This window comes from Hemicordylus capensis, chromosome 3, assembly GCF_027244095.1.
Source record: "Hemicordylus capensis ecotype Gifberg chromosome 3, rHemCap1.1.pri, whole genome shotgun sequence".
In the NCBI taxonomy this organism is placed as follows: domain Eukaryota; kingdom Metazoa; phylum Chordata; class Lepidosauria; order Squamata; family Cordylidae; genus Hemicordylus; species Hemicordylus capensis.
Window position 1 is genome coordinate 335,945,920 of NC_069659.1, and position 12,159 is coordinate 335,958,078.

Consider the following 12,159-nt stretch of genomic DNA (forward strand, 5'->3'; position numbering starts at 1 on the left):
ATTGTTGCAGATTGCATATAAACAGTGCTACAAATATGTGACCTCTTTTTTCTTAGTGTGGATTCCCAGTTGTTTACTCTGTGGTAACATATGCTGATGTTGGAATATCTCAGTGTCTAGAAGGACCCCACCACACAGCAGATGTCCCTTAGAAATGTCAGAGGGCTAATAAAAGAGGAAGGAAAACAAGCTGATACAAAATAACATAAAATACATAAAGACAATTTGCTAGATCAGACCATCCATTTATTTTTGTGAAAATACATTTATATTTTTGTGAATGTGCAATCCTACTGGGCTACAAGTAGGCAACCCTAATCCCAGTCCTAAAGGCACGGGAGGGGGCACGGTGAGAGAAAGGGGCCTCCGTACTTTAGCTGAGGTGGTAAGGAGGCAGTGAAGACATCAGAGGCGGCGGGGTGGGGTGGGGTGGAGCACCGATGTGTCCACCACCTCCGCTAAAGGTACGGAGGCCCCTTTCTCTCACCACTCTCCCAACGCCTTTAGGATAGGGATAAGGGATGCCCCCTTTGCCTATAAAGGGGAATCTTCAAGAATTCCCTTTTACAATGATCCCAGAACCAGTTATTAGAACCAGGGCCAGTCCAGTTCGAACTCAGACCAGCTGAACTGGGCCAGTTTGATTTGATCCATGGTTTGAATTGAACCAGCATGCTCACCCCCAATTCTAACATAATTTTGAGAGTGCAAGTCAAAGTGACTGGTAGACGCAGAGAAACACTCAGAGGCTGTTCTCCAATTGTGTTCCACGCAGGTGGAATATTAGTAGAAGTCCAAGCATCTCATAACAATGCAACATCTTCCCATTTGGGCTGTTGTTGCATGCGTATGCTTGACTATTAAGCCAGTGCAAAGTTAAGGCAAGGCTTAGGGTGTGTTGGGACCACCTGAGGGAGGTGGCACTGTTCTGCAGTGGTTCCGTTCCTATCTCTTTGGTAGATTCCAGATGGTGTCACTTGGAGACTGCTGTTCTGCAAAGAGAGAATTAAACTAAAAAGGAGAGGAGAGCTGGTCTTGTGGTAGCAAGCATGACTTGTCCCCTTAGCTAAGCAGGGTCTGCCCTGGTTGCATATGAATGAGAGGCTTGATGTGTGAGCACTGCAAGATATTCCCCTCAGGGGATGAAACCACTCTGGGAAAAGCAAAAGGTTTCAAGTTCCCTCTCTGGCTTCTCCAAGATAGGGCTGAGAGAGATTCCTGCCTGCAACTTTGGAGAAGCTGCTGCCAGTCTGTGAAGACAATACTGAGCTAGATAGACCAATGGTCTGACTCAGTATATGGCAGTTTCCTATGTTCTGGAGTTCCACAAGGCTCCACACTGTCTCCTATGCTCTTTAATATGAAACCGCTGGGAAAGATCATCAGGAGGTTTGGTGCAGGGTGTTATCACTATGCTGACACCCAGATCTACTTCTCCATGTTGACCTCATCCTAAACACCTGTCTGGAGGAGAGGAATGGGTTGGATGAGGGAAGTTGAATCCAAATAAGATGGAAGTACTGACTGTGGGGGATTGGGACCTGAGAGATGGTTTAGGTCTGCCTGTTCTGGATGGGGTTGCACTCCCCTTGAAAGACCAGGTACATAGCTTGGGAGTGCTCCTGGATCCAAAACTCTCCCTAGTTTCTCAGGTTGAGGCAGTGGCCAGGAGCGCCTTTTTTCAACTTCAGTTGATACATCAGCTAAATCCATTTCTGGAGGTAAATCACCTTAAAACAGTAGTCCATATGCTGGTAACCTCCAGGCTTGACTACTGTAATGTACTCTACATGGGGCTGTCTTTGTATGTAGTCCGGAAACTACAATTGGTACAGAATGCGGCAGCCAGATTGGTCTCTGGGACAACCCGAAGAGATCACATAACACCAATTTCAAAAGAAATGCAGTGGCTGCTGATATATTTCCAGGTGAAATACAAAGTGCTGGTTATTACCTATGAAGGCTTTAATGGTTCTGGTTCAGGCCCAGGGTATTTAAGAGAACACCTTCTTTGTCATGAACCCTGCCACCTATTACGATCTTCTGGAAAGATCAAGTTACAATTGCCACTGGCTTATTTGGTGGTGACTCAGAACCAGGCTTTCTCTGTGGCTGCCCCAGAGCTTTGGAATATGCTCCTTATTGGAATAGGAGCATCTCCTTCTCTGTTTTCAAGAAGATCCTCAAGATGCACCTGTTCTTGCAGGCTTTTAAACAAAATTAATTTTAATAATTTGTTTTAATAACTTGTTTTATGAGATTGTTTTTATTGTGTTTTGTGGATTTTTAATCTGTTTTTACTTTTTAATATCATTTTAAATTTTGTACACATCTAGAGATGTACATATCAGACAGTATAAAAATATGATAAAGAAATACAGTGGCACATGTTACACAAGCTGAGATGGGTGGAGCAAGATTTCCACCCTCACAAGCAGCTAATTGTGCTCAAGGCTTGCCTCGCTATGTAACAGGCAGGGAGAAGATGAAGATGCGATTTTGCTTCTCTCCCCTCCCCGCAAAAGCCCTTTTAATTGCCAGGAATATGTCCCTGAGGACTGTTAGACTGCCCCAGGGACATATTGGAGATAACAAAAAGGGATTTTACAAAGAAGAGGTAACAAAAAGAGAGGGAAGTGAAGCACAATCCACCTCCCTGACCACTGTGAGGCAAGCCTTGAGTGCAGTTAGTTTGCCAGCTCCTTGCAAGGACCCTTGCTCTGCCTTCCTAAGCCTGCATGATATGTGGACCAGTGTTTCATACTGTATAAAAGTATAATTTATATTCTACTTATATACTGGGGAGGGGCTAATAGCTCAGAGGCAGTGAACATGCTTCATATGTTGAAGGTCCTAGGTTCAATTCCTGGTATCTCCAAGAGCTTTCCCAGACAGCAGGCTTTACTATGGGTTTACTGTGAGTTTGAAGTTGGCAAAAAAAAAAAAACACAAAAAAAAAACCCAAAGCAAAAAGTGGATGTTTTAAACCCATATATACATCGGGCTGCAGTCTTAATGTGCAATGAAAAACATGAATTGTCTGTGAAGTGCTCTCCGACAGCTCACAGGGACTTTGGAGTAAATTTGGCCAATATTTTATTTATTTATTTTTACATTTATATACCGCCTTTCGTTAAAAGACAACCCCAAGGCGGTTTACAAAAGTTAAAAACATACAATAAAAAGGCAATAAAGACATCAAGCTAAAAAATATAAAAACAGGCATAAAAACAATACAACAGGTAAAAACACACAGAAGCAGCAGTAAAAACGATTATGTAAAAGCCTGGGTAAAAAGCCAAGTCTTTACAAGCTTTCTAAAAGCCGTGATGGAGTCCAAGGAACGGAGATTCCTCTGGAGATTCCAGAGTCTAGGAGCAGCAACAGAGAAGGCCCTGTCCAGAGTGCATGACAGCCGGGCCTCTCTCATTGTTGGCACCCGGAGCAGGGGCCCATCAGATGTCCTCGTCAAGCGGGCAGCAACCCTTGGGAGCAGGCGGTCCCTCAAATACCCCGGGCCCAAACCATTAAGGGCTTTAAAGGTCAAAAACAGCACCTTGAATTGGACCCGGAAACGAACCAGCAGCCAGTGCAACTCTTTCAAAATGGGGGTGATGTGTTCCCAATGGGCAGCTCCGGATAAAATCCTCGTTGCCGCGTTTTGTACTAGCTGCAGTTTCCGGATATTCTTCAAGGGCAGCCCCACATAGAGCGCGTTACAGTAATCCAGCCGCGACGTGACTAAGGCATGGGTAACCATGGCCAGATCTGCCTTGTCGAGAAAGGGACGCAGCTGGCGCACCAGCCGAAGCCGTGCAAAGGCACCCCTGGACCCCGCCTCCACCTGAGCTTCCAAAAGCAGAGCCGGGTCCAGTAGTACCCCCAAGCTGCGTACTTGCTCCTTCAAGGGGAGTGCAAATATGTGAACACACACCTCCATTCTGGAGGAGATGGGAACCAAAAGTCGGGTGTGAAAAAAATTCCAGGCAGGGCTGGGAAATACTCTCATTAGAAACCTTGAAGAGCTGCTGGCAGTTGGTGCAAACAATACCAAGCTAGATAGACTAATTGTCTGATTCAGTAAAAAGCAGCTTCATATTTACAATTGTTGTTCTGAGCTTTTGCCAAAAAAAAAACCCAAAAAACACAAACCCCCCCCCAAAAACCACAAAATGTATATGAAAAGGGAGAGCTAGTTAATGATTTATTTAGTACATTTTCCACTGTTTTTCAATTTTACTCAAAACAAATGAGATAATGTGAATAAAGTCAGTCACACTTAACAGATAGCATATTTTAGTTATTTGAAATAGGGGAAAATGAAAGACATAAAAATGAAACTGCAAATAAACAGCCTATAAAGACAACAGGGAGTAGGAAGAATGAAGAAATCAGTTGAAAAGGAAAAGTATGTTCAAGTTTAAAAAAAATGTGGAGGGGCCTTATAGATTGGTAAGATTTCTTCTTTGTGAGATCATTACAAGCTTTAGTCAAAGGCCATACATAAGAAGGGCTTGTTCTTGATCCCCCCGTTCTGATAAGCTCTAACATCTATGGCATACTGAACTTCAATAAATGCAATTAAAATATATTTCTAGGAAAATTCTAGGAAAATATATTTCTAGGAAAATAAAGCTAAGCTTGGAAAAGAGGTGTTGCCTGATTCCTTGATTGTGTTCTGAAAAATGAGTTTATTTAGGAAGCAAAACATATTCTCACATTTTTCAACCTAACTATTCAAAAGACTTTACTTCTTTGGATATACTTTAAGTGCAGGTAGAGATGAAGTATACAAAGCAATCTCATATATGGCCAAGGCATCACAGGTTGGTGGATGATACTCATCCTTTATGATGTCACTGCTGTCATAGAAACCATGTGCACACAAATGAAATGCCACCAGTCAGTACAAGAGCATGGAAAGCTGAGAGAGGAGGCAACATCTTGAGTGGGGCAGGGTCAGCAAAACTCAAAGAAGAACACGCCACGGCCCACGGTTCAATTCTGGTCTGGCACACGTGGTATGGCACAGGAGACTGACTGGCTAAGAAGTCAAGCTGGTCTTTGTAAGGTAGACCTCTACAGCCCCAACGGAGAGAGTAGTCAGGATCGTAAAGTAATCTGCTTTGTTGATGTCTCCAGCCTTAACATAAAGGATAAAGACCACAAAAACAAGAGAGGCTCTGCTGACCCTTGCCTTGATCTGCGTAATCTTGAAGAAAAGGAAGTAATTGTAATAAAGGACAAAGAGCGAGATCACCACACCAATACCGAAGGAGCAGTCTGCCTTTTCAAGCAAGGCTCCTCTGAAGAAGTCAACGTTGTTAGCTGGCTCAGCAACGACCTTCAGAAATACGCAGTTGGATTCCAGCATGCACTAACCCCCTCTGACCCTCATAAATCTGGTTACAAATCTTCTGCATACGGCAAAATGTCCCACGGTAGTGACTCATCTTTCAGAGGCAATGGCTGCCAGAGAGGAGATGATCTTTCCTATTATGTTAACAAGCTCTGCTCCTTGGTTGTTCAAATGGCACAGAAAGAAATGAAGGATAAATTTGAAGGCAATGGTAGATGCATTCGCCAGTCAATTCGTGGATCTGACAACAAGCTTCAAGGTAGTGAATATGGCAAGTCATCCTCCAAGACTGATGACCCCAGAAAAACTTCACTCTTTTATGGAGAGATGTGCAATCAATCTAATAATCAGAATGGCCACAGGCAAGGATCAGACAGACAAATGTGTCCACGGAAACAGTCAGGACAGGATGATGGCTCTGTAAGCAAAGGACTGATGGTATATGCAAACCAGGTTGCTTCAGATATGATGTTCTCATTCATGAAGACCATGAAAGTGCAAAAGGGAAAGGCCCCACCAGCCTGTGTGGTTTTAAAGAAGGTACTCCTCAAGCACACCAGAGATGTCATATCTGACTTAATTGACTCTACCATGAAAAATCTCCACAATGTCACCGGAGCACTCATGACGGACTCAGACTTTGTTAATACAGTAAAGAAGAACCTTTTCAATGCAGGAACCCAGAAGTCAACTGAGATTCTTGAAGCAATGGTGAAACGCTTATTTAAAGCATTGTCTGGGGATGACAAAAAATCTCAATGTCTAGCATTCACAGCATTGAAAACAGGGGCTCAGTCAGACTCCAGATGTCAGGGAATGCAGTTTACATCACTTAAAAGTGAAATGCATGGTGGCCACAAAGGAAATGGACAAATGAGAGCTCTTCCATCTGGAAGCAAAGGTGCAGACAGGCACTGTTCAATGGATGTGTATGCCAAAGATCTTATTATAACAGCATTAATGTTAATTCAGCAACACCTCTTAGAAAAAAACCAAAAAGACTATGGAATGCGTGAGTCAAAGGAATGCACATTTGGCTATGTTCAAGGTAAATCTGATTTTGACAGAGCTGGCGGTTCCAAATACAATTCAGGCAGGCAGGATGCACACCTTGAATCGCAAAAATGTGATCTATCCAGTATTCTTTTGTCAATCATCCAGAAAGTTCTGAGAGAAGCTGGTTGCTGTGATGAAAGCTCCTCTGACATGGGTTACAAGCAGCCTGCCTTTACTGAGAGCAGATCACACAGGGCCTTATCCAAATCAAACGGGGGGGCTGAAATGCATGACAACATGGAACAGATAAACAAACAGTTTATTGACCAGTTAGTGGAATCTGTGATGAAGTTGTGCATGTTGATGGCTAAAGGCAGTGACGATGGAAAAGGTAATGGACACTCACTATGCGGATCAGGCTCTGAGGTGATAGTGAACAATCAGAATTGCAACAACAATACACAGAACAAAGAGCTGCAAGCTGTGCTCCAGTGGTTGGTTGCTTCACAGTTTAATGTGCCAAACCTAACCTTCATGAATGACCAAGATGGGGATCTGGCTAAGCTTCCTCAGCTGGCTGATAAAGCTGCCAAGAAGGGCTACAGCGTAGGAGACATTGTTCAGGAGGTAATGAAGTACTACGAGAAACAGCAGATGTGCCCCAATCCTCGGTGTGGACTCGTTGATTACCTGCTTGTTAACCTGTAAGAACCAACTCTTCCCTCTCGTGTTACTTTGTGCCCAGCCTAGGCGCCCAAACCATTCTTTCTTGGCGCAACAGAAACCACCAATACAGCCCCATTGCAAGCAACAATGCACTGAATTGAACTGGTTGATTAATGGGAAAGCTGGGCAAGCTCATCAATAAAAAAGAATTAAAAAAAGTGAGGGGGGAGAAAGGCTGTTTTATTGATCACTTCAAAGAAGCTTTACAAATAATGAGGTCCCAATTAGTTACATCATTATACATAAGCCAAGGAGTCCAGAATACTGCACTAAAGAAGAAGAAGTCTAAATTGCATGGTGGGGCCACAGCCAGCCAGATTTTTTAGTACCCCCATAGGCCGATAAAGAAAATAGTAAAGAGTCTGACGGGTTTGTGGGGTGATTCTATCAAGAATGTTTTCAAAGCAGCCCATATTTCTAGTCATACCAGTTGGGTAAACATCAGTTGTTGCAACTTTCCTGCTGGTTGCAAATAAGATTGTGTTAAATGTAAACTCTTTTGCATCCATCTGCTTAATGAGTGTCTCAAAATTGTCATGTTCTATTGTCATCTTGCGACAGATGGAAAGAAGCTTGATTTCCCCACCATAAGAGGCACTTGCATCCAGAAAATAAATGATAGTACAGTGTGCTACACTTCTCTTCTTTTGTTAGTTTATTTTAAAAGAGGAACAACTCTGGTGCTCCTTCTTTGCGGCTGCCCATAGTTTCTTAAGGCAGTAGGAGGAAGCCATAAAACCGTTCAGCAAACTGTTCATGGTGACACTTAAAGAGATTCCATTCACTTCTCTAGGAGCCAGTTTCCCTTACACTAATGCATGGTGGCTGGCTGGTTGAGGAGCTTAGGTGCAATGCTCATGTGTTCAGGGTCTCACTTCCACCCCCATCCCACCAAAGGCATACAGCCAGATGATAGGATAGCAGGAAGAATGAATTGGAGGTTCTCGTTTAAGTATCACATAGATTGCTTCAAAGAGTTCATCTGGAGTAGGGATGTGCAGAACCAGTTCAATCGTGAACTGGATCGCCACAAACCAGGTCAGTATGAGTGTGAAACACTTTGAACCAGTTTCAGCTGGTTTGTCAAACCAGCCAGCCCTGCCGATTGGTTCAAGAGAACCAGTTAGCATACCCGCTATTCAGTCTGAATTTGGTTCAAATTTGGACCGAACCACACCAAACAGTCTGTGCACAGCGCTAATATGGAGAGACCCCAATTCAAGTGGCATTGGTGCACTTCTATTTCTCCTTCTCTCTCTGACATGTTTTGTATAACTTGGTTTTCATGGTTTCAACATCATTTGTTTTATTGGGCTGGAGCTACATTGCAGGCTATACAGTGGGTCAAACAGAGACAAGATAGTGTCTGACATTTTGAATGTGGTGGACCCTGTTGTAAGGCTTGAACTACAAAATTGCTGTGGCTTCTTCTAGCAGGACAGACTTGAGGATTCTACATTCAGTTTAGCTACTTTAAAACTGGACCTGCATCTTGTTCTTTCTTACCAGATGCAAAACAAGCATCAGTTGAAAGGGTTGAAAGTTTAGTTAATGGGGTGGAAGGTTTTTCTCCAGTAATGCACATTTCACTAAACCTGGCTGGTAGTTCTGTTAGTGCATCACAGAATGCTACAGAAAATAAAAAGTATCTGGAACATGATTATGGAAGAGCAAAGAGGTACATGGAAACTGTGCAATAAATCTGCAGGATATTTTCATGATTTTAAAATGCATCTTAATGAATCTACAATTAATACCTTTAAAAGCAAATGCAAACTTTTCAGGCACACAGTATAATCTTACATATTTATGCTTTAGAAGCACTGGCTCACATAAAGCACCGCAACTTACACAAATTTTAACACAATGTTCATGCAGTCGCACAAGAGTGCCGTTGCATGACCACTGGATTTGCACAAACATAGTTGTGTGATGGTACAGCTATTGGAAATAATAGCCATACCATTATGCAACTCTGTTTGTGTAATTCCAGCATTTTTGACAGCACTCTTGGGCAACTCCATGAACACTGTGTTAAAACACTTGCAGGATGCGAGCTACTAAGTATAACTTAAAAGTTTTCTGTGTTCTACTCACCTACCATATCTTCATGCTTCCACACACTGAAAATATGCCTTGTTTTGGCACCAAACCATCATTTTAAAGGATTACTTTTCTGGTTCTTAGGTCTATGTTTAAGATACAACTAGCACTAGTGATTGATTGGTTTGAGCAATTGTTGGGGCCCAGATTCACAGACAACCAGAATTGCCATTTGGGCTGTTCTCTACATAAGAACAGCCCTGCTGGATCAGGCCCGAGGCCCATTTAGTCTAGCTTCCTGTTTCACACAGTGGCCCACCAGATGCCACTAGAAGCCTACAGGCAGGAGTTGAGGGCACGCCCTCTCTCCTGCTGTTACTCCCCTGCAACTGGGAATGAGAGGCATCCTGCCTTTGAGGGAGGAGGTGGCCTATAGCCCTCCGACTAGTAGCCGTTGACAGACCTCTCCTCCATGAAGTTATCCAAACCAATGTACCCCACTACAAGCAAGAGTACATGCAGCAGGATTCTTCACTCAGGTTTGTACAATCTTTTCTGTTCATCAGTACATCTCACATGCAGCCCATCACGAGAAATGTTAAACTAGTCTCTATCAATGTTGCATAAGGGCGTACAAAACCTCAAGCATAACCTACCAACAAGCAAGGCGAGTTCTCTTATGCAAAAGTTCATTTAATCTGAAGGTGTTACTGATCTGATGCAATAAATAGCAAACGAGCACAAATATTTACCAAACATAATAGGTGACATAATGAAAGGCAGTCTATGAACAACATACATGGGGAGGCAAAATAGTACATTTTGAAAAGGTAGGCTATTTTAGGAGGCTGTCTGCAATTTCAGTGTTGTTTACAACAAATGAGCTCCTCTTTGTTCTATTACCTAGCTTGTGGCTTTGGCTCACATTAACAGTAACAATAACATTAAAATATTTATTAGTATACATTTATTAAAAATATTCATAAAACACACACATACAATTCCCCCATCTCTCCCTCACTAAAAGCCTGTTAAAAAGGTTTCACATTTCTTTCAGAAAATGCACTAGCTTGGACTCTTATCAGACCTCCAAACCAAACCTCGGTAAGGATGGAACAACAATATTATCATTAATTATTAAATTATTATTATTATTTTTGAAATAAAGTTCTCAAGGGATTTGCATAGCAACAGGAATAAGAAAATAGTTACCTGTCCCAAATGGGCTCACAGTCTGACGAGAAACGCAAGTGAGACACCAACAGCAGCCAATGGGAGAGAAGGCTTATACCTAGGTTCTCAAACTATGGGGTAAGCCTCAATGGGGAAGGGTGGAAGACCAAGGAGTCTTGGAAGGTGCATGAAGTTTCATTTTTTAAAAACATTTTTTTCTTTAAGCAAGTACTAGAAAGAAAACATTCTGAATATATGCAGAAGTTTCAGAGGCAGAATGGCTCTTGAAGCAGGTACTGCCTGTCTTCCCTCCATCCCCATTTCCCAACTGAGACTGGATATTGTCATCATTGCTGTTTTCAAAGATGCAACAAGGTAGTCCTGCTGTGAATCACTTGTGCATATTTGTGTGTGGAATTTTTTTATTTTTTATTTTAATTTGCCTCAGTAGACAAACCACATAACCAGGAAGCTTTACTGAAATGAACTAGCAGTGGACTACTAAGGCACTAGACCAGCAAGCAATGGGATATAAAACATAATCAGGACTTAATGCAAATAGACTTTTATTAAATGAAGGTATATTTAAAGCTGATGAAATGGCATGGCTAATAAAGCATATAAGGCATAACAAAGAAACAGGGAGATGAATCCACAATGTATTTTGAATACATGATGATGCAAGGCAAATAATTAACAGCAAATAATTCTCAAAAGCAAGTGATTAAATATTCTTACTAGCTCTACCCTACCTATATGCATTCTGTCTACCTGCTCACATGTTCTCTTGTACTTCTACTTAAAAGCTTTAAAGTATCAAGCAAGGTTATAGCACCCCGGGAATGCAGCAAGGTAGGCCTGTGATGTCCAGGGATATGACTACAATCAGTCCAAATGAGGAAAAACATGCTGATTAAAAAAGAAGCAAAGATATGCTCAACCACAGAAATATTCCTGTGAAGAGAAACCCATCTGGGCACTTTCTCTCCATTTTCTTAACTGGGATGACGGGGGAGAATAGGGGGTGGGGGCAAATTTTTCATCCTCTCTTTTTTTGGGAGGGATTACATCATCACTGAGTTCCTTGAAATTCTTTTTGAAGTCCCCTTTGTCCACAGACAAATCTACTTGTCCACAGACATGTCTTGATTTCCCCACATTAACATCCAGCTGTGCCAACAGCATCTTGTGGTTTAGCATCCCTTGCTGTATCTTGGACAAAAGGTTGCATATAGCCAGAGCCAGATTTTTCCACTTCCTAGCAGTCCTTAAAAGTTTCAACTTGGTTCATCATGCCGCCAACCCTTTCATGAGTAACTGAATAGGAATTTCTAGAAGCAGATCACCCACAAATTCTTTCATGGAGCAACACAACAAATGTGACTGTGTGCAATGAACTTTAGGTGTTTAGTTGTGGAGATGAATGGCGAACCATTCTTGATCTGACCTGACACATCCACAGTTCCAGGTGTGGCTTCCTGGAGATTATTTACATGAGTGAAGGAGCACAGTTTTCAGCACAGTGCTCATTTGTATCATCACTAGTTACACTCATGGACAAATTTGTTGTTACCCTTACAGCTCATTGAAAAAGTGCTTTATGTCCTCCTGAAAAGCGATTAAATGAAAAGCAACTGTCCCATGTATACCTGCATGCCTTTGATATGTCATCGAGTAAAGCAAAGCAAGTGTAAAAAGAGATAAAGTATTGCTTATTCAACAAAGATATTCTAAAGTGGCCTGGACACATTTGTTGGTACCCCTAGAAAGGATAATAAATAATTGGATTAGAGTGATTTTTCAAATTAGCTGTCTTCTTTAATTAGTATCACACGTCTCCAATTGTGCAAGCAGTCGTTCAG

At 42.1% G+C, this 12,159-nt stretch overlaps 2 protein-coding genes across 11 annotated transcripts in view; one reads left to right on the forward strand and one right to left on the reverse strand.

Moving 5' to 3' along the window:
• Positions 1–12,159, reverse strand: part of PHC3 (polyhomeotic homolog 3) — a 112,004-nt gene that overhangs the window by 49,252 nt on the left and 50,593 nt on the right. The window lies entirely within an intron of this gene.
• Positions 4,878–7,243, forward strand: LOC128351597 (A-kinase anchor protein 4-like). Its single transcript, XM_053311278.1, has one exon. It carries the CDS (start codon positions 5,024–5,026, stop codon positions 7,061–7,063), a length of 2,040 nt encoding a protein of 679 aa, XP_053167253.1. The 5' UTR covers positions 4,878–5,023; the 3' UTR covers positions 7,064–7,243.

Bases quoted from the DNA above. Each gene is read 5' to 3' on its own strand.
- LOC128351597 (XM_053311278.1), top strand. From the start codon at position 5,024: ATGGCACAGGAGACTGACTGGCTAAGAAGTCAAGCTGGTCTTTGTAAG.